The following is a 25380-nucleotide window of genomic DNA, read 5'->3' on the forward strand; positions in this document are numbered from 1 at the left end:
CAAAGGGAGAGCACACGTGTAGGTGTGTGACAGGAGTCAGGTTCCTCTAAGACGGTCATGACATGTGCTTTTTCACAGAGTGAGTTTCAGTCTGCCATACAATTTCTTTAGTTCTGAGTAATGTCTGTTCACCCAGACTAGAGGCTCTGTGAAGACACTCTTACTGCTGTCGGCCTGGCACATGACTAGTGCGCTGTAATGTTTATTGAGGTGGACTCCTTCACCAAATCCCGGGCTGACCCAGGGGTGTGTGCCACATGACCACCATTCCCCTTCTCTTTCCCACCGGGTGAGGCTGTCTGTTTCACCGCCCTCCTTGATCCAGGGACTACTCCCCCCACCCCAGCCCGGTCACCTGGAATGACTATGTCGCCGAGTCCCAGCATGGCAAAGTTGTCCGCTTCGAGGCCCTTCTCCAGCAGATCCTGGGGAAACACCACTGTAGGGGAAGGCAAGGAATTGGCGAGAGCCCAGCTCACTTTGACTCCTAGCCCCCTATCTCTGTTGTAGGAAACTCATGCACCTGAATTTCTGGGTTGGGGGGTGGGGACGGGGAGGTGAGAAGATGTTGGCAGGCTGAAGGGCAATGTCATCATGTAGAACCACTGCTGTTTACAGCGGGGAAGACTCTAGGCTCATCTAGGCCAAAGGCTTAATGCCTTTATTGAGCTAAAACTCACATACCATACAATTTCAATGTCTTTTATGCTATGGAACCCTTTGGTTAACTGGGATGACCCTAAAGCCAGTAGACCAAAGGGGATTAAAGAGCCCATGCAGTGCTGACATAATGGGCTTTCCCTCACCTTACAATAGGCGTATGGACAGCCCGGGGCCCTTGTTCTGAAGGGAGGGGGGGGGGGGGGCCTGGACTACAGACTCCTGTGTCTGCCAAGGGACAAGAGGCCACACACCTACAAATTCCTTGTTTAAAGCCCCTCACTTGTAAATCCTGCTGCGCGGCTTGTTTGGATACATACAGGTTGAGAGAAATGCTTTTCTCTGTGTCCAGTTATGGTAAGAGGTGGCTGTAACTGGATTTCACCCTCAGGGTCGTGTGAGTAGAAGAGCAGGTAGGTGTGGGCTTCAGCATCAGACTGTGTGGGTCTGAATCCCGGTTCTGCTATGTGACTTTGCACAGGTTACTTAACTGCTTTGTGCTTCAGTTTTCTCACCTGTGAACTGGGTATGACTACAGAACGGGCCCACAGGGTCGTGGTGACGACTAGATGATTTGCACATTGTTAACCGCTACCCTACCTGTTCCTTACTAACCCAGTTCCGATTCTGTGTGGGGCAGCTGTAAGGCTAAGACAATCGGGACAATCCTGGTCCCTGAATTCTGGACTTCGCTTGCGGCATGGGGTGGTCACATGACCCAGCTCTGGCCAATGGTCTGCAAGCAGAGGCACGCTAGGGTTGTGGGTAAGCTTATGCTTCCCTAATAAATGTACAGATGCCCTCCTCTGCCTACTTCTTCCTGCGCTGAATGCAGTCACAATGATTTATAGATCCCCTCATTCAATCATCTCAATCCTGGTACCGTTCAACTCTGAGTGGCAGATGCAGAAACCAGGGTCCAGAGAAGTGTCTTCCTTAAGGCCACACAGCCAGCAAGCGTCAGATCTGGGATTCAAGTCCAGGCAGCCGGACTTCAGCATATGTGCACTTAACCTCCGCTCCATACTGCCTCTGAGATCTACTCCTAGCAGTGGAGGGCAACTGGCCTTCACCCTAGCCAGAAAGCCAGGTTCTAAGTACCGGAAACCAAATATGACAGTGTCATTTCCCTGGTCAGAGCCTGCCAGTGGCTCATCACTCCTGGGCAGTGTCCAAGCTCCTTGGCATGACACCCTTGGCTTCCCCGGATCTGGCGTCTTTCCTGCTGCTCCCCTAAACACAGCCACACTCCCTCTCTGAGTGTCTTCTCCCAGGGCGCTCCACGCATTTTCCTGCCTCTAGCTCTTTGCTGAAGCTGTACTCTCCCTTTCAAATGTGCATACTGCCCCCGCACGCTGAGTCAATGCATATTCCTCCTTCATGACCCAGGAAAGCTTTCCCTGACATCTTGGCTGGGATCACCCAGCATCTGGCTTACCCAATGTCTGGTCTCTTGCTCTGGAGAACTGCCCTCACTTGATACCCTTGGTTCTGGGGGGCTGCCAATTCAAATACTGTGCTCCCAGGCACTGGGGAGGGCAGCGACCCAGGCCTGTCCACACTGAGCCTCCATCGCTCTGGCGGGAGTGCCTGGCTCATGGGCCAGGCCACGTCTCATATATTTATTCAAACCAAAGCTGGGAGAAACTTGTTTTCCTCTGGGGTCACTGAGCGGGGATCATAGCATTTAGGAGCAGTATGCGGCCATGAGCCCCTCTCTAGCTCATGGTCAAGAACTACAGCAGTGGAGACTAACTGTGAGAGAGACAGCTATTACTCGACTGTCTCTCGAGGCCAAGTTCCCCACACGTGCCCACTGCTGAGCCACTGCCTCCCACGGAGCTCACTCACTGCGGAGGCCTCCCCAGCAGGATCCTCCCCTTTGTCCTTGCTGTCATGCCTGGGTGATTCTGTCCTCCTCTCTGGGTCTCGTGATCCCAGAAGGTGACTTCTGAGTAGTCTAAGGCTTAAACTCTGAGCTAATCATGCTTTCCCCACCCCCCTTGCTGATAATTGGTTTGGATTTGGGCCTGTGACCCAATTCTAGCCAGTGAAATATGAGGGAGGCTGCAGGGATTTGGGGAAAAACATCCCTCTCTGATGAAAGAGTGACAAAGTTCCCCCTTTCTGTCTCCGAACATGGCTGTGTGAGGAGTCAACGCTGGGAGCTGTGGCAGCCATCCCGGGAACCACGACAACATGAGCTTAGGGACGGGGGGCATGCTGAGAATGGGGTGGTGGTGGGAGGAATGAAGTCACGTCGGCTCTTAGCAACTCCACCGAGGGTCATTAACCCAACACTGAGACACTATCACTGGACTTGCTGCAGCGTGTGATAACAAAATCTCCACATTGTTTATGATGCTTGTAGCTGGATTTCCTAATATTTACAAACAATGGGTACACTGAAGAGCAGGCCCAGGGCAGTGTGAGAGACGCAGGACAGACTCCTGCCAGCTAGGCGCTCAAGGGCTCCAGCGAGGGGAGCTTCAGGTCTCTTTCTCTGAGGTGCCTGTGTGTCCCGCCACCCCTCTCTGTGCGTGCTCCCATTCCAGCCCACCCGCAGCACAGTGCACGGTGACCAAGGGCTGGACAGAGGGTCACTGTGCACGAACACAGCCAGATGAACCAATGAGGACGCGGTGTGAGGGGGAGGGCTCAGGGACAGGTATGACCAAAACAGGGACCACGAGAGGAAGGGCCACTGGGGTGGGGGCAGGGGGCTCCCCATGCAGGGGTGGTCACTTACATTTTATTGGTGCCTCAAAGGACCTGGCCACTGTCACCATCACGTTGGTGCCAAATACCTAGAAGGAGAAGAGAGGAGTCTGGAGGGAGGTGGGGGCTGGGTGGGACAGAATGACTGTCTTCGGTTTCCTCAATGTGCTGTTGCCTGAGATCTGCAGGGAGAGGGGCAGGGGGCAGGGTGGGGCTCCAGAAGGGACGCGAGGCTGAGAGTAGGTAGCCACCAATACTAGTTCTATGGACGCATCACTGGGCTCCTAGTTCTGGGCAACAAAAAGGGGCAATTCGAAGGAGTCGGAAAAGGGCCTCTGATGGTCCTGGCCAGCTTCCTGTTCATCGAGGGTTCTGCCCCGCAAGAGAGAAAGTCCTCCAGTACCACCCACTTAAGGGGAGAAGAGGCTGTGAGGCTGGGGAAAGGGTGCGCAGTTAGGCGGACTGCCATGCCTCTCGGCATCAGTGTGGCAGGGCCCTCGGCCCAGGGCTGGGTGCAGCCGGAGTGTGCTGTCAACAGCAGCTCGGCCTCCCAGCCCAGTGCCCGTGCTGGGCCCATTCACCAGCATTAACCACCCTGCCTGAACCTGTCTGAGTCTCGGCTCACTTGCTAGGGAGACATGGGATCAAGTAACACCCCTGTCGGGCCACTGTGAGGAAGAGATGAGGGGGGCACAGGGCAGAGGGTGGGCTCTCAGTGAGAGGGGAATCTACTCTCTCCTGTTTCATGGATGAGGGCAGCTCAGCCCAGAAAGGACCTGCTCTGGAGCCTTGACTTCCAGGCCATGGCTGCTGCCTTCAATCAGATGACTGCTGCCTGGGCCAGAGAGATGGGAGGGGAAGAGACTCACCCAGAAGACGTCGTAGATGAAGAGGCCGCCCAGCAGGATGCAGCCGGTGCTGACGTTATTCAGGTGCAGGAGCTCCACCCCGTTAAGGGAGAAGGCCAGGCCAAAGAGGTTATTGGCAATCCAGTGCTGGGGGAAGGAAGGTGGGAGTGAGATCAGCTGACGACGCCCCCCCCACCCCCCCCGTGCTCCGCTCACCCCTCTCCCCGCTGTTCCAGCCCCTGGCTCCTCACCTTCCTTAGCAGGTACCAGACGCCAACAATGCTGCTCAGGCCCAGGCACACCAGGTCCTTGGTGTCAAACTCATAATTGATGATCTCTGGGCAGAGAGGCCGGGTAAGTCCACTCCCCGGGGCGGGGCTGCCCCTCCCACCTGTCAGCCCCTGGACGGAGGAGGGCATGGCTGTGGGCACTGTCAGAGGCGCACAGGCCGGGAGTGCTCATGGGAGCCACACCCAACCCCTCCATTTTCCTAGAGGAGGGAATGGGGGCTCAGACAGAACACAAGCCTGGTGTGGGATCAGTGGGAGGTGGTCGGTGGTGCTGGAAGCATGGGCTCTGCACTTGTAGGTGGGTGACCTTGGGGGGAGGCAGCGCCCTCTCTGAGCTTCAGTTGACTCATCTGTAAAATGGGGACCATGGCATGTCCCTGATAGGCTGCTGTGAGGAGCAAGTGAGATGGTCTTTACGAAGCACTCAGCACAGTGCCTGGCACACAGTAGGTACTCAATCAAGTCCAGCTACCACCGAGCCCAGGTCTTTAACAAGGTCCCAGTTCTTTCAGGAGTCTTTCTACTTTGTCACCAAAGGAATCGAGAAGGTTGTTGGCAGCCCTACGTCACTAGCAGAGGAGGAAGAGGAGGAGGGAGAAGGTAAGAGACGGGGGCCTGGAAGAAAAGCAGGAGGGAGTCCCTGAGGGAGCCCCATGGAGGGCCTTGGGTAGACACCCTTGCACTAGAACCATTCTCCATCACTTTCAAGTTTCCTAATAAGGAAGCCCAGGCAGGTGGTGGGGCTTGCCCAGGGTTATAGAGCACAGCCATTTGTTTCAGATTCCAGAGTGCAGCAGACTGCTGGTTGGCCCTAGCTTCTGTCCTTTCCTCTGTGGTAACAGCACCTTGATGATTTGGGTCTGGACAGAGGCCAACTAGCTCAGGGCCACAGTTTCCAGCTTCCCCTGTAGCTAAATGGGGCCGTGGTACAGCTGCCTCTCCTGCCTGGTGGGACACCATCCTGGACCTAAGGGCCACTGAGTGTGGCAGAGCAAAAGACAGATGGAGCCTGGGACCCTGAAGACCCGTGGTACAAGCTTAGCTTTTTTTTCTTTTCTTTTTAATTTCACAATAATTGATTAGGTACAGATGCACCAGAGATGCAAAAAAGAATCACTGCTCTTTAGGGACGAGGCAGAATGAGCCAGGCTCCAGTACGAGAGAGCATGACATCCCCAAGCTCAGACTTTTACATGAGAAACACCTTCCATTTGGTTAACACATTGGTAATCCTGTGACAGCACTGGAACCCATATCCTAACTAATCCCCAATGCCCTGGCTTTTCCCCATTCCCTGTAGTTTTTATTTTTTAAAAAGCCATGGAACCTCCTTTTCAAATCTTAGGTGGGAAAGTAATTGTACTGAAAATAGCATGATAAAAACGGCGATAACAGCCGACTTTTACTGAGTACTTACTAAGCCAGGCAGGGGGCTGAATGCTTTCTACTCATCACCTACTCGCAGCCTACCACATGCCTCCGAGGGAGCTACTAGAACATCATTTCATTTTACAGATGAAACAACACCACCACCACCCAAGGCTCAGAGAGGTAGAGGTGGTCACCCAGAGTCCCCTGTGTAAGCAGTGGCGGGGCTGGGATGTGAACGAACCCAGGCAGTGTGACCCCAGAACCCACTTTTGCCATCACTTGCTCTACCGGAAAGCCCCAACATCGGGCAGATAAAGGGGGAGCAGGCAGGGAAAGCGGGAAGCACTGACCTTCCTTGTTCTCCCCGGAGCCCTGTGTGAAGAGCAGCTGGTACTGCCGACTTGGGAAGCTGGCTGGAAAAACCTTATTCATGAAGGGGCTGGAAAAAAGACCAAGCAGATTGGCAACCACAGCCCCAGCAGCACCCCACGAAACCCCCATTCACAGCTGGGATCTCTGGTATCCTCACAGCTGTCGCAACAGGCAGGTGCTATTGTGCCCATTGTACACATGTGGAAACAGAGACCCTCAGAAGGTAAGTCACTGCCCAGGGCCACACAGGGAGCCAGTATCTGAGCTGAGACTCGAACCTCGGGCCCTGGACTCCTAGTGCTTCTGTACCGCCTCTTGGTTATCACCCAAGAAACACAGAACAGAGGCAGACATTCACGTAAAACGATTTTTAGGAGAGCAATGGATTCCAAAGTCTGGTCCATTCGTTGTCTATGTAAGTCCCTTGTCAAGAATGCACATTTTTGGACTCCTTTCCAGACCTATTAAGTCAGATGACCTGACGGTCGCCTCACTCTGTGACTTGTGAGGCATGATATTTTTACAAACTCGTTGGACTTGATCAGCCGGATGAATCACAGCCCCTAGAGCCAGAGCACCCTCATGTTAACTCCAGGCGGGCTTGGCCTCACGCTGGAAGCACTCTCTTGTTACCCAGCATACTCTGCTTCCTCCCAGGCAGGGAACAGAGACTTTCTTTTCTGGATCACCTTCAGAGCAAGATTAGCATACCAGGCCTCTTGGCCCAGCCTGGTCCTGGGGGCGGCAGGATGTGGGGTGGCTACAAGCTTGGGTGGCCCTGAAGTCTGCTCTGCCACATATGAGCCGTGTGACCCTAAGTGAGCCACTTCAGTGGCTTGTCTCCTCAGATCTATGTGGGGACAATAATACCAACTGTCTCAAAGACAGGAGAGGGAGCAGGGGAGTTTAGTCTAGCACTGGACCCACAGCGAGGATGTGAGAACTGTGAGCTTCCTTCACTGAAACTTGTCCAGAGCCCGAGCTCGAAAGCATTCGGCAACATCAGATAGACTGACATGACTAATGACGTGAGCAAATCCAGAATGGTGTTCCCAACTGGTGGGTAAATGGAAGCAGGCCAAGAGGTACCCAGGGAATAGTGGTAAAAGCAGGAAAAAGGGAGCCCTCCTTCTAAGGCCCTGGGGCTTGGAGAAAGAGGTGGAGTTAAGAAGCATCTCTGGGCCTCAGTTTCCCTACTTGTCAGCCAATCCCTCCTAGTCTGCAAGGCTGTGGCATGAATGAAAAGGGCTTTGTGAACAGAGACGTGGGAACTGGGAGTGGTCTTCCACAGCAGGCTCTGAGGAGGTGGAAGTCAGAAGCTGGGATGGGTAAGGCTGGAAGCTACTTTCAGATAGTTTGCTGAATCACTTTTGGGGGGAGTCTGAAGCCAGACTCTACATGCAGAGGCAGAGAGAAGGCCTAAGGAGCTAAGCCCTTCACTCCAGTCTGCCCTCTGCAGCAATTAAGAGCATGGAGTTTGCAGCCTGCTGTCCTGGGTTTGAATCCCAGCTCTGCTGCTTATTAGCTGTGTGACCCTGGGAAAGTGACTTAACTGCAACTGTTTCCTCATTTGGAACACCATAACAGCTTTCTCATAATCTTATTAAGAGGATTAAAGAATGCTTGGCACTCAGTAAGCTTAATTGCAGTTTCAACTTCAAGTAGGAAATCTCTAGATTGATGTCTTTGTTATCCCAAGAAAAGAGGGGTTGCTGGATAACACAGGACAGGAGTCGAGCAACATGGCAGGTGTGAGACTGACCTCGAGGGCAGGGTTCCTGGCTTATCACCTTCATCCCACCCTTGCCAGGCCTGGTGCTGGGAGGCAGCTGGCAAATGCTTGCTGAATGCCTCTGAATGCAGACTTTTGGCGCAGGCAGATTCTTTCTGGCCCCTGATGGCTCACGTCAAACCTAAAGGTCATTACTTCCTGCTAGCAAACCACATCCTGCTGCCTTTCTCTCCTGGGGGTAGGAGGCATGCACGGGTCAGTGATACTGGTGACATTGCTTCCTCCTCCCAGAGTGGCAGATTTTGGCCTTATGGGTCTTTTTTCCTCTTAAGGTCAGCTGGGTGGGGTGTGAGCTAATAGGTGATAAAAAGAGGCTGTGGTTTCTTGGCAGGAAGGATTTTGGCACAGGCTCGAATCTTGGTGACTGCACTCTAAAGGCAGGCTGCGGCCCCTGCCTTACCCCAACACTCCAAACTGCGGTTTCTTCCCAAAGAGGCTTGAGGTGGGCTGGGGGATGGTGGTGGTGGTGAAGGAATCCCACAAGACCTGGGGCTGATGAGGCTTGGGGTTCAGGCCTTACTGCCTTCCAGCAGGCCTCTATTCTGTCAATATGCAGTCCCACTCGGAGAGGGCTGCCGGCCCACCCTCTTCCCCTTCACTTTTGCCAAAACTAGAAAAAATATTGGCCGTGGAGTCCGACAGGCCCGGGCTCAAAACCTTACTTTTTACTCCTACCAGCTATGAATGCTGATGGTCATATGACCCCTCTGAGCCTCAGTTTCCCTGTCTCAAACCTTCAGACCTTGTTGGATCCTGAGGAAGGGCTGACTCTAAATTTGTGGATATAAACAGCTCACCAAAATTCTAACACTGTAGACTTTTGAGAAAATACTTTAAAAAACTCAATTTGATTGAAGAAGAAAAATAAATGTAATTCTTGGACCAACTTTCTAAATAGCCTGATTAAATTATGCCTTCCCTCCCCCTCTACAGCCAATTCAGTTCTTTTCCATGTAAATTTTACAATAATGATTTCACTCATCCCAGTTTTTAGTCCATAACATATTTTTCAGAGGCGAGCTGTGATTCTGGATGTTGAGCAGCTCTTCTGTCCATGGCGACCAATTCTTTTTATAAGATCGAATCTTCCCAGGTCAAATTTTGTGCTCTGAATTTTACCAAAAAAGTGATTCTTCTGATAATTTTCAGTCACTCACAATTTTTACCATGTGCAGTTTTAGCTGCTCTTGGTTCTATTTTCTGTTGATAATTTCTATCAGTAAAAGTTATGAATTCGTTAAAAGACATGGATAATTGTTTCTTGGCTAATCCATGACAAATTTGGGGCAATGTTCCTCAGTTATTGTTCTATAGGAAAAAAAGGAACCTGTCAAAATGATACAGGTTCCAAATATTCTGCTTGGGCAGTTGGATGGAGGGCTCTCTTGCAGGGTTGTTGACATAAAGTGAAATAATCAGTTCCTCAGCACCTGTCCTAATAGTGGCTTTCAAAATAAATTGGGTTCTCTCACTCTGTGATGGTGGTTGGGTGTGGGGAGGGCTGGGGGGCAAGGGGGTGTCTCAAACCTTTTGCAGATGCTGGGGTGTAATGTCTGAGAATTGGGGGGATCCTAATCAGGATGGGAAAGCAGGGACCCCAGTGCCTGGCAGTGACTGCCCCACCCCATCCCATTAGGGAGGGAGAGGTCTGTCCCTTTGAGGAAGGGTGACTGGCTCTGCCCGTCTTGTTAGGTCCAAGTCACTCAGGTTCTATGGGCCATCATTTTTTGGGGATTGGGGCTGGACTAGAATTCTCCCAAGGTGGCTAGACCAAGATTTTGTGGGTGTAGGTAGGTGGAGTTGAACAACACTGAACTCAATCAAAAGACCAGAGTTCAAGTGCCAGCTGTGACTTCAGGCTGTGACCTCACTTACAGTGCACTTGGCACTGTGCTCCAGGCGAGTAAGAGATGTAGCTCACTGGATCGGTCCCATGTCCCTACCAGGAGGTACTTGGAGTGTTTCCATCTTACAGGTGAAGGAATGGAGCTCGGAGGGCTTGAGTAGCTTACACAAATTACGGAGTCGGCAGAGCCAGGCGTTGGTGCCAGGGCTGTCTGCCTCTTGAGGTCACACTACTGACTACCGGGCTGTCCTGCCAGTGTGCCTAGAGGAATGAAGCCAAACTCACCTGGCATTCAATGCCTTTGTGAGCAGACCCTGCTCTGTGTCTCTAGCTTTCTCTCTAACTGCTCTGACTGTGCTCTTACTGCACAGACCTTCCAGCTCCTGGCCTGGCCCCACCCTCCTTCGCACCTCTCCCAGGTTTCCTACCCTTCCAAGCTGAGTTCAAGTTGTGTTCCTTCCTTCTGGGAACTTTCTGGTCTGCTGGCCACCTCACAGTCTCTCCGTGTTCTTAGCCTGAGGCTGTACCACCTTATGGGGCCAGATGGAAACCGATGGGGACACTTTTGTAGCCACAAGCTGGGGGAAGAGCTGGGGGCCCAACTCTCATTTGGTAAGAGGGCTGGGGTGCCAAATGTTTACACTGCAGAGAACTGGCACATCCAAAACGCCAGCAGCAGCCCCACCTGAGGGTCACTGGTCTAGGTCCTTCATCCCCACTGAAGTGACACAAGCAGGTGGCAATCTGAGCAGGTGGCACTGGGAAGGAAATGAGCTCTGGGGCCACTCAGACCTGGATTTGAATCTTGGCTCTGCTGCTTATCAGCTGTGTGATCCTAGCAAATTTCTTAACCCTTCTGAGCTTTGGTTTCAGAATGTAACATAGGATTAAAAGCAAAGGCTAACCATATAAGGTTATCTGGCAGGTTAACACAATAATAATAATAATAATAATAATAATAATAATAATAATAAAAATAATAATGGCAACAATTAGTGGTTCCTGAGCACATTAAGTGCCAGACACTGTGCTAAAAGCTTTCCACATGATCCATGAGGAAGGTACCAGTATTTTCCTCTACATTCAGAAGAGGAAATTGAGGCCAGAGAGATTAAGTAACTTGCCCAAAGTCACAAGGCTATTAAGTGGCAGAGTCTGGATTCAAAGTCAGATAGTCAAATTCCAGAGCCTGCACTCGTATCTTCTCACTAACTGCCCCTCTCTCTTTATGGAATAAGATCACGTGTGAGGCGCCTCGCTGAGTGTTTGGTGCCACAGGCTACACTACCTGATACGAAGCTCTGGTGTTACTCAGCTCAGTACTGCGACAAGTAACATGACATTACTTTTCACAAATACTACTTTCCCAACAATCGGGGATACTCTTAGAGGGCTCACCGAATACTCTCATCAGTCCCTGTAAGGAAACTGTGGCCCAGAGAGGTTACAGCTCTTATCCTAGGTAACCTACGGTGTGACACGGGAGGATGCCTTTGGGTTTTACAGCCAGGATTCAAACCTGGCTCTGAATGATGCCATAGGTCATGTTCTCATCCAAGACCCTGTACTGGCTCCTGAGAAAGCTGCTTCAAAGGCTGCAGAGATGCCTTCTGACCTGATGGTGTGGGACAGGGCCAGGATTCCCAGCACGAAGAAATACATGGACAGCAAGAGGTTGATGTACTCCTGGGAGAATATCTGAGGCAGAAATACAAAGAGAAACAGGAAGTCAGGGTTGCTGGTGGCTGCGAGGAAACCAGAGTCCTGGCTTCTCTTCTGGAAGTTGGCTGCACCCCTCTAGAGTTGGGAAACAGTGTCAGAAAGAATCTCTGAGAGCACTAGGGGCCTTCCAGTTTCTGTGGCTATGGGGAAAAAAAAGAGGAACCTCGGGCTGCCAGATGCACCTCCCAAAGGAGTCTGTCCAAGGGTTTGACCTTGGTGGCTTTGTTACCTGGAGACAGACAATACTATGTTTGTGCCCAGAATCCTGCATGGGAATTGTGGGGGAGGGGAGTCTGAAGTTCAGAGTCCCAAGAGCACTGTTTGGACCTCAGAACACACTCTCTTTCAAGTTTCCTCCTCTCTGTTCTACGGAGCCCCCCACAGCCCACCAAGGTCCCAGGCACGCCGGTTACAAGTCATCTGCACCCCACTCCACTTAATGCTCTTCTGGACAATTCCTCCCATGGTGATGGTGGCAAGTTCTGACCGCCGGCCCTGACAGCCGCTTCTGGGTCTTAGGGTGTGCAGTAAAACCAAGGAACATTCTGTCTCAGTGCTCCAAAGCCACCGTCACGTGCTAACTCTGCACTTTGGGAAGCTCTGCCATGTGGCGCCACGTTCGCTGCATCATCTGAATCTGTCACTGCGAATGGCCTCTGACTGGGAGGCCGTGTGCTGCTTCGGGGGCCACGGGGACACAGGGCACTCTCCAGAAAGCCCGGCTGATCACGTCGCTCCCCTGCTTAATGCCTCTCAGCAGCTTCCCTCACGGCTTGAGGCCCATGTCCTCACTGTGGCCTCTTGGGCCCTCACGATGGCCGCTGCAGATGTCCTCAGCCACGGCTCACGCCATACCACTTCTTGGCTACATGCTGCGGCCACACTGGCCTCTCTGCAGTCCTGTTGGTGTCACATTCCCGCCCGGGGCAGTCTGTGCTCATGCCTTCTGCTGCCTGGATGCTCTCCTCTCTCCACATAGGCCAACCTGACTCATCCTTTTTCTGCTCTCAGCTCAGAGCAGCTTTCCTTGACATGATTACGCCGTCGTTAATTCAGCTCATGTCTACTGACTGCCTACGACATGTAGGACGTCGGGCCAACCATTAGGGACACAGCAAGGAATAAGGCAGGTAAGTGGCAATGAGGGAGGGAGAATCTCCAAAGATACGAATATGCAATATATTGTTAGGTGGTGATGGGAGCCAAGAAGAAAAGCAAAGCAGCACAAGGAGATGGAGAGAGAAGCAGGAAGAGCTGCTAATTAGACAGGCGAAAGCCCCCAACAGGATGACATTCACTTCATTTAGGAGTAGGATCCTTAGTGAAGGGAGCAGCTGTGAGGATATTTGGGGGAAGAACATTTGAGGCAGAGGGAAGGGCGAGTGCGAGGGCCCTGAGGTAGGCACATGCTTATAAGTGCAGGGAATAGTGAGGGCCTGAGCCTGGAGCTGAGGGAGTGTCAGGAGATGAGGCTGGGAAGGTAGGAGGCAGACAGATGCTGCAGCAGTGTGAAAAGGCTTTAGAGTCATTTGGGTGAAAAGGAGGGATTTGGAGGGCTGAGGGCAGGGCTGTGATGTGATGGCCTGGGAGGATCCCTCTGCTGCCATGTGGAAGACAGATTCTATAGGGTAAAAGTGGGAGCAGAGTCCAGTGAGGAGGACACTGCATAATCCTAAGGAGGAAGGGTGGTGCCCTGGGCTGGGAGGGAGGGACGTGATGATCAGTGGTCAGATCCCACATCTGTCCTGGAGCTGGAGACGCAGGGGCTATGAGGGCTGAGAAGGAACAGGGAGCAGGGTAACTTCCGGGGTTTTCGCTGTGTAGAGAGGTGGATGGAGGTGCTGCTGTCTAAAATGGAGGGGCCCCGGCAGGAGCAGGGGTTTACTCCAGGCTGATTCTTTGCTTTCCTGGCGCTGCAGACCTTCACAGCACTTCCTAGGACTGTAACTTCACATTCACCTATGTGACTATTTAATGAGTGTCTGTCTCCACTACTTAACAGGAAGTTCCTTGAGGACGGGTTTTTGTCACTCTGATGTCCCCAGCATCCAGCAGAGGGCCTGGCGCATAGCAGGCACTCAATAAATGTCAGTAGAATGAGTGAATGGATGAGCAAACCAGTGGTCTCTAATGTGAATGCTGTAAGAAAAGACCTGTGAACACAGATCTTTCCTTAAGATCATGTTTCCTTAAGATTGTTTTCCTTAAGATCATGTGGTGTGCCGCTCACATAGTGTTCTTTCAATGTGGGCCCTCAGGAAACATTTCTCTCTGGCTGCACCTTTCAGCTTCTGGCTGGCTTGACTGTGTGGGCTAGGAATTGTGTGCCAAGTCTCACTTTCTTTGTACCCTGGCTGCTAGAAAGTTTAACTTTTAAAAGCTGCCTTAAAGCAATCAGTTTTAGATGCGGTAGGATCAAGTAAATTTTATGATTTTGACAAATGTTAATATACTCCAGTGCTCCCTGTCAGGAGGAGAGGAGGGAAGGGGCTGAGTGACAGTCTCTGTTAAGCAAACCAACTAACCAGTTGTCAGTCTGGAGTTTGGGAGAAATCTGGTGGCTGTGTTGTCCAGGCAACTGCCTTCAGAAGAAATGTCAACATGGGAAAGGGGTATGCTGTGCCCTCTGGCAGAAGGCAGGATGTGCTTACCCGCCAGGAGAGGACAAGTTGAGCAACGGGCACCCAGTGCCTTCAGTAAAAATGTGCGTACCCTCTCCTGCCAGAAATTCCTTTCTGCGGAATCTAGCCTAAGGAAAGAACCCTAAATACTAAAAGTGTTAGAGGGTCTTGAGGCAAGGGTCTGGGTGTGTGTTCCTGGCACTCAGCACAGCAGAAACTTGAGACACATCTGCTAAACGCCAAGTCAGAGGCGGTGGGCTAGATGCACACAGAATGACAGAAAGATTTCAAAAGAACAGGGGAAAGGAAAAGGAAACAGAGGGGGATGTATCGCACAATTCTATTCATGGAAACTAGACTTTCACTCAATACCCACAGATACACCAACACCACAGATTTTACAAGGAGACACATAAGTCAAATCATTAGAGCAGGTGCCTCTGGCAGAGGGGGAAGTGGAAGTAGGAAATGGAGGTGGGCATCCGGGGTAGAGGGGGGAATACAAGGAGGGGGCCTGACGTGGACTGATGATGGTGTGCCACGACTCAGAAGCATCTGATAAATTCTACTCTTCACCCGAGGTCCGGAAAAAAAAAATCAGTGAATACCTAATGTTATTTGATGTACTCTTAATTTATAAAAGTAAAAATCAGAATGATTTTTTTCTGTTTAAAGTGGGGGACGTGGTACGTCAGTTGTGGCGTATCTGCTTGAAAGGATATCCTGAAAACCATTAAAAAGAGTAGTTCTGATCCAACAATGAGGGAGCAATGAAATAGGAAACAATTACAAGCGTTAGCAATTACGTTTTTGACTCACTTGCAGGCTGGTAAAAATAATGAATCTGGATGCTATGCAATGCAGGTGAGAGTATAGGGAAGCCAGCACGCTTGTGACTGTTAGTTAGAGGGGATGCAAACTGGTAGTCTCCTTGGAGGGACGTGGCACTATCTGTCCAGATTACAAGTGGAGATGCTATTTGACCTGGTAATCCCACTGCAGATATACTTGAAAATATGTGCCCATGCCAAGATATGTGCACGAAGACGTTCCCGGCAGCACTGCTCTGATGCCCCAGCACTAAATACCCTTCAGGGCACATCTGTAAAGCAGAACCACGAGCAGCTGTTAAAAAAGAATGAGGTAGATTTGACTGTGTTGATACAAAAATATCTCCATGGTAAGAATCGTTATGTTTGGGACATGTATTTATTTTTAAAATTTAACATAAATGTAGACCTATGCATAGAAGAAAGATTCACAAGAAACTATATTGGGGAGAGGATTATGGCTCATTTGTACCTTCCCTTAGATTGAAAAAATTTTACCATGTATGTGGTATTTTTAAAAAGTAAATTAAAGGTTGTCCTTGAGGAATTTTCAATGACCAGGAAAAAAGCGCTTGTGATGTACTATTAAAAAACACACACCACAACACTATTATTATAATAATAATTATGTTAAAAATATGCTTATTAGAAGCCTGAAAGGAGATATGCCAAAATGTTCGTAGGGATTAGCTCTGTGCACGTGTCCCTCTCTTAAGATTTCCCCTCCCTTTAAGTTTTCGGCATATATTACCTTTATAATTAGAAAATAGTACATGTTATATTTTTTAAAAAGTTAAAGGAGAGTTTGCAGTAACATGAGAAAATGCTTATGATGTTATTAATGTGGAGTGGAAAAAGCAGCTACAAAACTGAACACAGCACGTGGTCACAGCTACGGCAAAACCATGCACGGGAAGAAACAGTGGAAGGACACACCTCCAAGGGGAATCTGTGACTGTCTCTGGTAGTGGGGTTTTGGATGACTGCTGTTTTTCCCTTTTTACTTTTCTGTATTTTCCAGGTTTTCAACACTGAGCCTGTGTAACTTTTATTGGGAAAATAAACCTCGATAAATTAAAAAAAAAAAAAAAAAAAGCAATTAGTATGGCGGAGGTATGTCTGAGACATCAGCTAGACCCATCCCAACATAAACAGTACAATGAAACCAAACGGGTATTATGAAAACAAAACAAAAAGCTCCATGGAGAAAAGCTCCATGAAGTAAAGACTGGTGGGACAGAGTTCCAAACACCAATAGTGGTTGTCCTTGGGTAGTGGGTCTAGGGTAAATTATTCTGATTTTTTTCCCTGCTCTTTATTTTCCATAAATGAACATGCATGTCTCCTGTGATGGGAAAAATGGAAACACAATAAAATAAAGTTACTGGAACCAAACGACATGACAGGTAAGCAAAGGACTTACTTTGAAAAAGAGGTAGAGCCCTAAGAGCGTGCAGCTGGCGATGATGGGGAACCGGGCGGCGTCCCGGCTGGTGATGGTCTCGGGCATGTCCGAAGCGTTCTGGAGGCGAGAAGAAAGGTGCCGACTGAGCAGGGGTGTGGTTCTGGCCTCTAAGGGCTGGACACTGGTGAGAATTTGGTGTCCGAATAGTCCCTTCACTGCCTTCCCTCTCTCTGCCCTGGTTCATTTAGGTGCCTTGGGGTTCCCATATTTTGCCGACTTGAGGTTTCATTAATGTTGTTCCCTCTGCCAGGGGTGCTGCCCAACCACCCTGGGGCAAGATGCTCTGCTCCCGCTATTTTTCCATTGAGGAGATCTGGACCCCAATCGGGACAGTCCAGGGGGGACCCTGTGCACAGGTGGCATATCTGGGGAGAAGAGCTATCGCAGAGGCAGGCACACAGTGTGTAATAACTGAAAGAACAAACTCTGGGAACTGGTAACAACAGAGTCCCAGAACTCATGAGCACTATTTCCAATTTTCTTATGGGTTAGCTAACAGGAAAATATGATTCATCTTTTATTCAGCAGGTAGTGAATAGTGAGTGGAACTAAACGACAAACAAAACTGACAAGGGCTGAACCCACACATGGGAAGACACGAACCACAAAGAAAAGCAAATCTTGACAACACTTAAACTTAAGAAATTTGGGAAAATTGAATCTGGTAAGAGTAAAAGCCGCAATTAAATTTACAATGGCAGATGCTATAGTTGGCAAGAGTGTGATCTGGGTAAAGAGCTGACAGAGGATAAATATTTACATGAAAAAGAATGGAATGCAATCAAAATAACTTCAGTACTATAAAAATGGAAAAACTTGGAAATGGAATAACAGTGTAACACAGGAATTAAACAGCTTCACAGACTTCACACCGAAAGACTTTCTAATGAAAACCCATCATGAGTAGTGTAAGTCTGATTTGAATTTATATTAAAAACACGAAGTGAAACACTCCAGGACCATGATACTCTCCATGCCCCCCGCTCGGCAAAATCCTCAGTCCTCAAGGACCCAGCAATTGTCACTGCAGTGAAGCTTTGCCTGATTTCCCCACTGGGACAAGCCCACGTCCCAACTGCAATTCTCACTGCCTTTTATGTGTCTAATTCTGTTTTATATTACAGCTACTGAAAGTCGTAGCAATGTCAGATGAGACTTCTGCTCCTGCCCAAGGGAAGCTCTCTCCACAAGAGCCATAGGCTCATCGCAGCGCCCGAGATTCCCCCATCCTGTCCATGCTGCGAACACGGCACCAGCATCCCTGGGAGAAGGCATCAGGCTCAGCTGCAGTGTCTCATTAATATTTTGGCTCACAGCTGCCTCTTAAAAACCAACAGGAAAGAACACGCTGGGGGCGGGGGGCAGCTGCCTGGAAAGGTTGTCTTTTTTCTTTCTTTTTTTTAAAAAGTTTATTGGGGTGACAATTGGAGAGGTAGATTTTGGCACAGAGACGCCCTTGTACCCCGGCAGGGAAGGCTGCAGAAAGGGAAGGAGATGGGGCATAGAGCAGTGAGCCCATGAAACGATCTCTAGGAGATGGAGAGGTGGGGTACCGGGATGTTTAAATGCCATCGGTTTGTGTACAACCTGGTCCAGCCTTTTGGGGAGGGCAATTTGGTAGGTGTGTCAAATCGTAACTTGCACATACCCAAGATACAAAGATTCGCAGAACAGGAACGACAAATGGCTCATAATCACAGGAAAAATGTTCCTTCTCATCCTTAATAAGAGAAGCTCAAATTACAGTACACCGAGATTCCATTTTTTGTCAGAATGACAAAAATCCATGTTTGATAACATACTGAGTTCGAGAGGCTGAGGGGAAACAGGTTCCGACGACCCACACTGCTGACAGAAGGGTTATCGGCCTTGCTGTAGGCAGCACGTTGGCAATATCTGTCCCGGTCACAAATGCACACACCCTTTGACTAAGCAATACCACTTCTGGGAATTTTTCCTACAGATACAATTCGTACATGTACAAAATGATGCATATAAAGTATAGCCAAGGTATTCATTGCTCTTTTACGGGCTTACGGGGTGACCGAGACAAATCATTTACTCATCTGTCAAACAGATGACCTCCTCTAGCTTTACTTACCTCTCAAAGGGCCAAGAGGCTTAACCAAAGGAGATGAATTGTGAAAGAGCCCGACAAACTGCAGGGCTGTGACAGCATGAGGAGCTGCGATTATCAGGAGGCCCTTCACCAAACCCCCACATATGCAGAGCGGAGGTGGCCTGGCCACAGGGCTGGCAGGTAGGCACTCCCCTCTGGAGTTCCCAGAGCCGGCTCTGTGAGTCACCCTCCGGCAGCTCTGCTGGGAGGTGGCAATGAGCGGGGTGAGCAACACTGACACTGCAAGGCAGGGTTATTTTCCTTCCCTCTTCTCTCCCAGCCATTGGTTTCTGCTTTTGGCAGCAATGTGCTGAGGGGCTTGGGTAAGTTCCTCACCCCCTCTGGGTACCTCGGCAAATTCAATGTTGCCTGGGTAGCAGCAGTGGGCGAGCGGGCGCACGTGTGCATGTGCACACACAGACTAGCTGCTGACCCCAAAGAGCTCACAGGCAGGTAGGCCAAGACCTTGACGTGTAAATAGAATATCGCAATACAGTGTGACACGAGACAAAATAAGACATGTGTACTAGTGCAATACACAGCTCGAGTGCCAAATGGCTGAGAGGGCTCTGATGTCAGCAAGGCCAGTCTGCCACCCAGCTCTGCTTCTTTCCAACTATAGGACCTTGGGAGTTATTTTCTCTCGGAGCCTCAATTTACTCAGCTGTAATGAGTGTCAGGAGTCTATGGTTTTTGCACCCCAAGTACTTGGTGCTGTGCCTTGAGCATGTCTCTCAAGCTGTAGCAACGATTTGTATTATTATGAACAAGGGAATCATGAGAAAACAGACAGGACACCACTTCTGTAGGGAAGCAGGGGAGTGTCAGAGGTGGCTAGAGCAGATGCCACTTAAGCAAGACCTTAAAGGCCAAGCACACTGGTGTGAAAGTATACAGGGGACTCTGGCTTCACCTACAAACCAGTGTTAGGGCTCATTTCCACGTATTCCTTTCACTTCAGCCCAGTAACCTGGGCAGGAAGGGGCTTAATATTACTTGATGACAAACAAGGGTGGACAGCTGCTCCACCATACAGAGGAATCAGGTCTCCTCTGTGGGTGATTGTTATAAATATCCCACGCTGTAATGTTGAGTCAGAATGGCAGACTTGAAATCTGACTGACAATTAACAGTAATAAGGATAACACTTACTGAGAGCTTTCTAGGGGCCGAGTACTGTTCTAGGTGCTTTACATGATTTCATCCTCACAAAAACCCTACACAGCAGGTACTTTTAAGAGCTCTGTTTTATAGATGAGGAAACTGAGGCTCAGCGAGGTGAAGTAACGTGCTGTAAGGTCACACAGCCGGCAGTGGTAGAGCCAGGACTCACACTGAAGCCAGCTGGTGAGGCCCAAACTCTTGGCTATTACTCCCTAGACGCTCTCTTTCTTTCCTATCTGGAAGTTGCTGCTGGAAAGTTGTGGCAAGATACTAGGGGAGCCTGAGCCCTTTCTGAGGAACAGACTCCTGATGGTAACAGAACATTTAATCTTCGTAGTTACAAAAACACTGTATGTTGTTAGGATTCTCTACTAATTCAATTTGGATTTTTTTTTTTTTTAACCAGATGCTCCTATGCAAATGCAGTAGCTCCTGAAACACACAACATAATTAGAGAGTTTGGGGGGGGGGGGTAACTGACACAAATAGCAGAATAAATTTAGCTTCCAGTGATATTCTAGATGTTCAGTTATCAGGGCGGAAGCAAAAGCAGTGAAGGAAGACCGATGCCTGGCTTCGAGGCTTAGGCTCTCCTCGAGCTCTGGGAGTACCGCTTCCAGGCCATGCCCTAGAAACGCTCTGCAATTCATGGACCATTCTGTTACTCTGTCACTCCAGCTGGAGACGCCAGGGTTCCCCTTTCCTTACCACACTGTCACTCATTCACCTCGCCCCAATTCTGCTTCCTAAGCATTTTCCGAACCCTGCACCCCAATGCTTTGCCCCCCCCCCCCCCGCCACGGCAGTCTTCACCCAACCACCTCACCAGCCAGCCTCTTTCCTTTCTTCCTCCTGCCTACCACCGCTCTGCCAGGAGTGCTTTCTGCAGCCTAAACCTGACTGTGTCACATCCCTGCTCAAAAACCTCCGGAAGGTGGACTACTAAGCGACCATTACACAGGAATCGAGGTCTCTGCTGGTGGGAGCGTAAACTGACACAACCTCGATGGTGGATGACTTGGTAAAGTTAAAACACTCACATAGCCTTGGACCCAGAAAATCGACTTCAAGGAACCTATTCTACAAATACACAGACAAGTGTGAAATAACAAATGTACAGGGGCTTAATTTCAGCAACAGCAAAAGCCTGACACACCCTTCATGACCAGCGGGGGACTCTAAGCGAGAGGTTCTCCCACGCAAGCATACATCAGAGTCACCACCAGGGCACGTGAAAACAGACTGCTGGGCCCACCTGGAGTTTCGTTCAGAATGTGCGTTTCTCACCAGTACCCGGTGATGCTGATGCGTTGGGCCAGGGCTCCCACTTTGAGGACCAGGGCTCTCAATACACTGCGCGGTCCAGGTGGGACGTCGTACGGCTGATAAAGAAACACAACCACTCCACAAGTGCTGACATATTCACCTCCAACATGTGTGTGGGGAAAAAAAGCAAGGTGCAAAAAAGAGTGTATATGCGTATCCAACAAAATGTAATAGTTAGACAGCAAAACTGGGGAAAAGCATATGTTTATCTGTAAAAGCACAGAATCTCTTGGCTTGTTATCCAAGAAACAGGTAGCAGGGCTGCCACTGCGGAGGGAACCGGGGCAGTGGGGTTGGAAGAGTCACTGTGCACCCTTGTTCCTCTGGAATTCTATACCTTGGGCATGTGAAACCCACCCTCCCTGCCATAGAACAATAGGTGGACCCACAGGTAATGACATGGGAAAATGACCAAGACACTGTTAACAGGAAAAAAGGAAAATCAAGTTGTAGAGCATTGTGTGCTATACAATTCGATTTACATAAAAATAAATTTTACCGATGGTACAGGCACACACACAATGTTTGTATACACACAGCAGAAGTTCTGGGAGGTTACTCACTGAACAGCTAACTGGGTTATTTCCAAGGAGTGGTACTGAGGACCCTTTTCCTTTAAAATACTGCTGCATTGCTTGAATTTTTTTTAACAAGTGCAAGTGTGTAGCAATTTTGAAACTAGGAAGATTAACTGTTACTGTTGCCTTCAGGACTCTGTACCTCAGAAAGCCCCTCCATGAGCATCTTGCCGCCCCATCCACGCCCCTGTACAGGGCTCTGGTCACACTACTCACCACCTCCCAGAACACACCTTGTGGTCCCAGGCCTCCCTCTTCGGGTTCTGCCTGCTGAACTCTCAGTCCTCTACACAAAGACAACTCCTCTAGGGGGCACATCAGCACTCAGTTGAGTCGGAGACTCACACATCTGTTTCTCCTTGGTGACGGAGCTGTGTGAAAGCAGGGCTTGGCCTTCTTTGTCCCGGCACTCCTGGTACCCAGCTCAGGGTCTGGCACAGAGCAGAAGCCCAGTCCACTTGACTGAGGGACTCTTCAATCTGATGTGCAGCTATCGCTGGGGCTGGGATTTGCTCTGAGCACCCTCTAAGATTGCTCCTCCCATGGCTATTTCTCCCAACACACTCCTGGATGCTCCACCTTCTCCCTATCATGTCACAATTTGCCCTGCCTGTTATGGATAAGTTGGCCCCAGGGAGAATTCTGTCCTCACATGCTCTCTCTCAGCTGGCTTTGGTGGGAAATCAAAAGGCCTGGGACCCCCCACTGACTTTTCTCTTTCATTGCCAAATGACCAGGAAAGCATGACTCAGGGTAGAAGGAAGTCATTTGTCCTGTCCTTTTCCTAGGCCAAAATGCCACTTGTGTGGGTCTTTAGAGGAACCTGTGTATCAAGGTGAGTGCCCTGGACTAGGACTAGTGACACCTGGTTCTATTCCTAATTGGCAGAGTGAGCTTGAGAAGTAATTTCTTTGACCCTCAGTTTCTTTCTCTGTACAATGGGGATAATAAAATGGGCTCTGCCTGCCACACTTGGTCGCTGGAATAATCAAAGAGGGTGAATGAAGCCTTTGTAAGCTTTAGAATATCCTAATGGTAGGAGCGTAAGGATCAGGCGGTTTGCAATTTCATGCGGTCTTCCAACCCCTGCTGCCCCCCAGGAGATGCTAGGGGGAGGTATTTAGAGGCTACGGTGGATCTCAAGTTCTCTTCCATCCAGACCCTCTGCTCCAGCCACACTATCTCCTGAACTGCCTTGCACCTCTGCCTTCAATGTCTTCTACAGCAAGGCTCAAGCCCACCTTTGGCACAAAGCCGCCCTGCCCTGCCCCAGGGATGCTCAGCTTTGCTCGCTAAACCCCGAGCATTACCTGTATTCCAATCACCTGTATTAGGAGGGAGTTATTTCTCCTTCATCCAGACACTTAAACTCCCTGGTGACAGGGCTCTGACCCACTCATCTCTGCAGCATCCCCACACCCTAGAGAACAGTGGCGGTTCAGGAAATTTTGTTGCCTGGAAGGTGTTTTCTCAAAGATTAGTGATTCATATGCCAAAGGTGCCAATAATCACTCAAACCGTTTTGGAAGCTCCTCAGCTCAAACTGCCCAGCTCACACATGGTGCCTGTCACCTCGTTTGTCCTGGTCTACTTCACATAGTCTCCTTGTACCAAGTGTCTGCCTGAAAGGTATGGTAGGGAGGTTGAAGGCCACCTGAACTCTGCTTAAATACAGGCAAAGTAGAAAGGCAAAGGGGGCCACCTAAGCCCTTCCTGACTGCTCCCCTCTGCGTCTGACCAGAGTCAACAGTTGACTCTGATCTTGGGGAAGGAAGGTGGCAGGCCTCCACCCCCACTCAAGTTGGGCAATGTTTCAAAACCCAGGCTTGAGCAGTTTCAAAAGTGGCAGCTGCTTTGTGGGCCTGCCCTCTGGGTAAGAGCTTCCGCTGAGGTTCAACTTCAGGTTTGGGTTAGGGAGGAGCAGCAGGGAGCTGCAGATCAGGAGGAGGGGATTGGTTACCAGGAAGTGAGAAGCCATTGGTATAATGGGCTAGAGAGGGCTTAATATAGGGAAGAAGGGCGGGGGGGAGGAAATAGGGAGGTGGAAGATGCTAGGGTTCTCTTCGATACCCAATGGGACAGACACTGAGGAAGGCCAGGGATGAGGTCTGGCCCAGTTTCAGCAGGGAGGCCAATAGCAGCTCAGTTAGTCAGCAGGTGGGCCCAATTTGGTGGAGGGACTGTCTTGAGGGGTATATGGAGAAAGGCTACTTTGAGGCAGGGTCAAGGTCTGGGGTGGGAACAGGGTTAGGGATTGGAACAGGGTCTGGGCTCAGGCTAGGACAGGTAGGAGAAGGTTGGCTGCTTGTCAGGGAGAGGAAACCAGCAAAATGAGGGGTCAATGCCTGGTTAAAACGGGACGCACCAAGGTGCTAGGTTCTGAGGGGGCTGGCTGAGGGGAATTGGTTCCAGAAAGTGATGCAAAACCTGGGGGCTGAGCTGGGGCTACATTCTTCCGTTAATCTTTTTGAAGCAGGGGCAAGGAACTGATCTGGGGGTTCTGGGAGAGCAGACTACAGAGCACAGATTCCAGTTAGACAGATGTCAGAGTCTAGGGATGGGCCTGGATGCTAGAATCTGCCATGGGATGGTGTGGGGCAGGGTTCCTAAGGGAGGGATGACACGAGATTGTACCATTCGGTAGTTCTCGGGACCAGTGCCCCATGAGGTACAGGATGGGGTTAACCCAGAGCCCGGGACGGGTGATGACTGTCCTAGACGGGATGGGCAGCCAGAGCAAAGGGTGCAGCTGGGCTGGGTGGGTCCAGTAAGCTCGGAACAATTAGTGCCCGAATCGCAATGTGGGGGTGGGCTGACAGTGTTCTCAGTATGATGTACAGAGAGAGGGATGTGTCAAGGTGCGAGTGGGGGTAGAAACCAGGTCCTATTCGAGGAAGGTGTCGGTACCTGGTTCGCGGGTCGGGGCCCAGATCCCGGGGCACCTAAGGCCAGCCCCGGGATGTGGGCCTGGGGTGGAGAAGCGGTGGTGATCAAGGCTGGGAAGGGTCAGGGAAAGGAGGGAAAGTCTGTACCGTCTAGGGGAGGCGGGTCCGTGTCAGCCGTGTCCCGGGTGAGAGAAGGAAAGCGCGGGGTTTGCCACTGACCCTACCTTGCCGCGGGTGCAGCGCACCGAGCGCAGGGCGCCGAAGAAGATGGGCAGCAGCGCCATGAGCAGGAGGCTGCCGTAGGCCAGCGCGATGCCCTCGGGCGTGGAAGGCGGCCGCGTCGTGCCGTTGGCCGGGCTGCCTGCCTCGGCGCTGCCATTATGCGGGTCTTTGAGGGCCGAGTCCATGGCGAGGCTGCCCGCGGGTTCCGACTCCAGTTCCGGCCGCTGCAGCGGAGACGCAGATGAGATGACGGCCGCTGCAGGGAAAGCCACGTTCCCCTAAAGAAACAGGAAGTGACGTGCCTCCTTCACCGGCCCGTGCCGCGCACGCGTGCGCGTTCACGTCTCCCCGCCCGCGCGCCCTCTAACGGTGGCGGAGGGCCGGGCGTCCGGTTGCTAAGCAACTTGCTAGCGGTGCGGAAAGGAACCCTGGACCACTGCGGTGGACGTCCATCCCGAGGGAAACCTGAGGATCCCATTCCCCAGGCCCAGTCGAGCTCCTCAATCCCAGGCTGTCCCACAGAGCCTCATCCTAATAACTAAGAATTTGTT

General features: G+C 50.6%; 1 protein-coding gene across 5 annotated transcripts in view; it reads right to left on the reverse strand.

Annotated features, from left to right (window-relative positions):
• The window catches only part of HM13 (histocompatibility minor 13), a 37333-nt gene extending 12200 nt beyond the window's left edge, over positions 1–25133 (reverse strand). For 3 of the 5 annotated variants that reach the window (XR_002138829.3, XM_019748493.3, XM_088789207.1), the window contains exons 1-8: positions 24832–25132; positions 16494–16592; positions 11513–11595; positions 6238–6326; positions 4478–4563; positions 4248–4373; positions 3410–3467; positions 356–439 (exon numbers count right to left, since the gene is read on the reverse strand). Coding sequence is in view for 4 of the 5 variants with exons in the window: in XM_019748493.3 (XP_019604052.2) it covers positions 356–439; positions 3410–3467; positions 4248–4373; positions 4478–4563; positions 6238–6326; positions 11513–11595; positions 16494–16592; positions 24832–25014 (808 nt within the window). In the remaining variant the exon portion in view is untranslated. Of the gene's footprint in view, positions 1–355; positions 440–3409; positions 3468–4247; positions 4374–4477; positions 4564–6237; positions 6327–11512; positions 11596–16493; positions 16593–24831 lie in introns of all 5 variants that reach the window. The other 2 variants (XM_019748495.3, XM_088789208.1) reach the window with 2 other exon arrangements.
• Between the last annotated feature and the right edge of the window lie 247 nt (positions 25134–25380).

This window comes from Rhinolophus sinicus, chromosome 13 (assembly GCF_057876585.1).
Source record: "Rhinolophus sinicus isolate RSI-liver-muscle chromosome 13, RSI-T2T, whole genome shotgun sequence".
Lineage (NCBI taxonomy): Eukaryota > Metazoa > Chordata > Mammalia > Chiroptera > Rhinolophidae > Rhinolophus > Rhinolophus sinicus.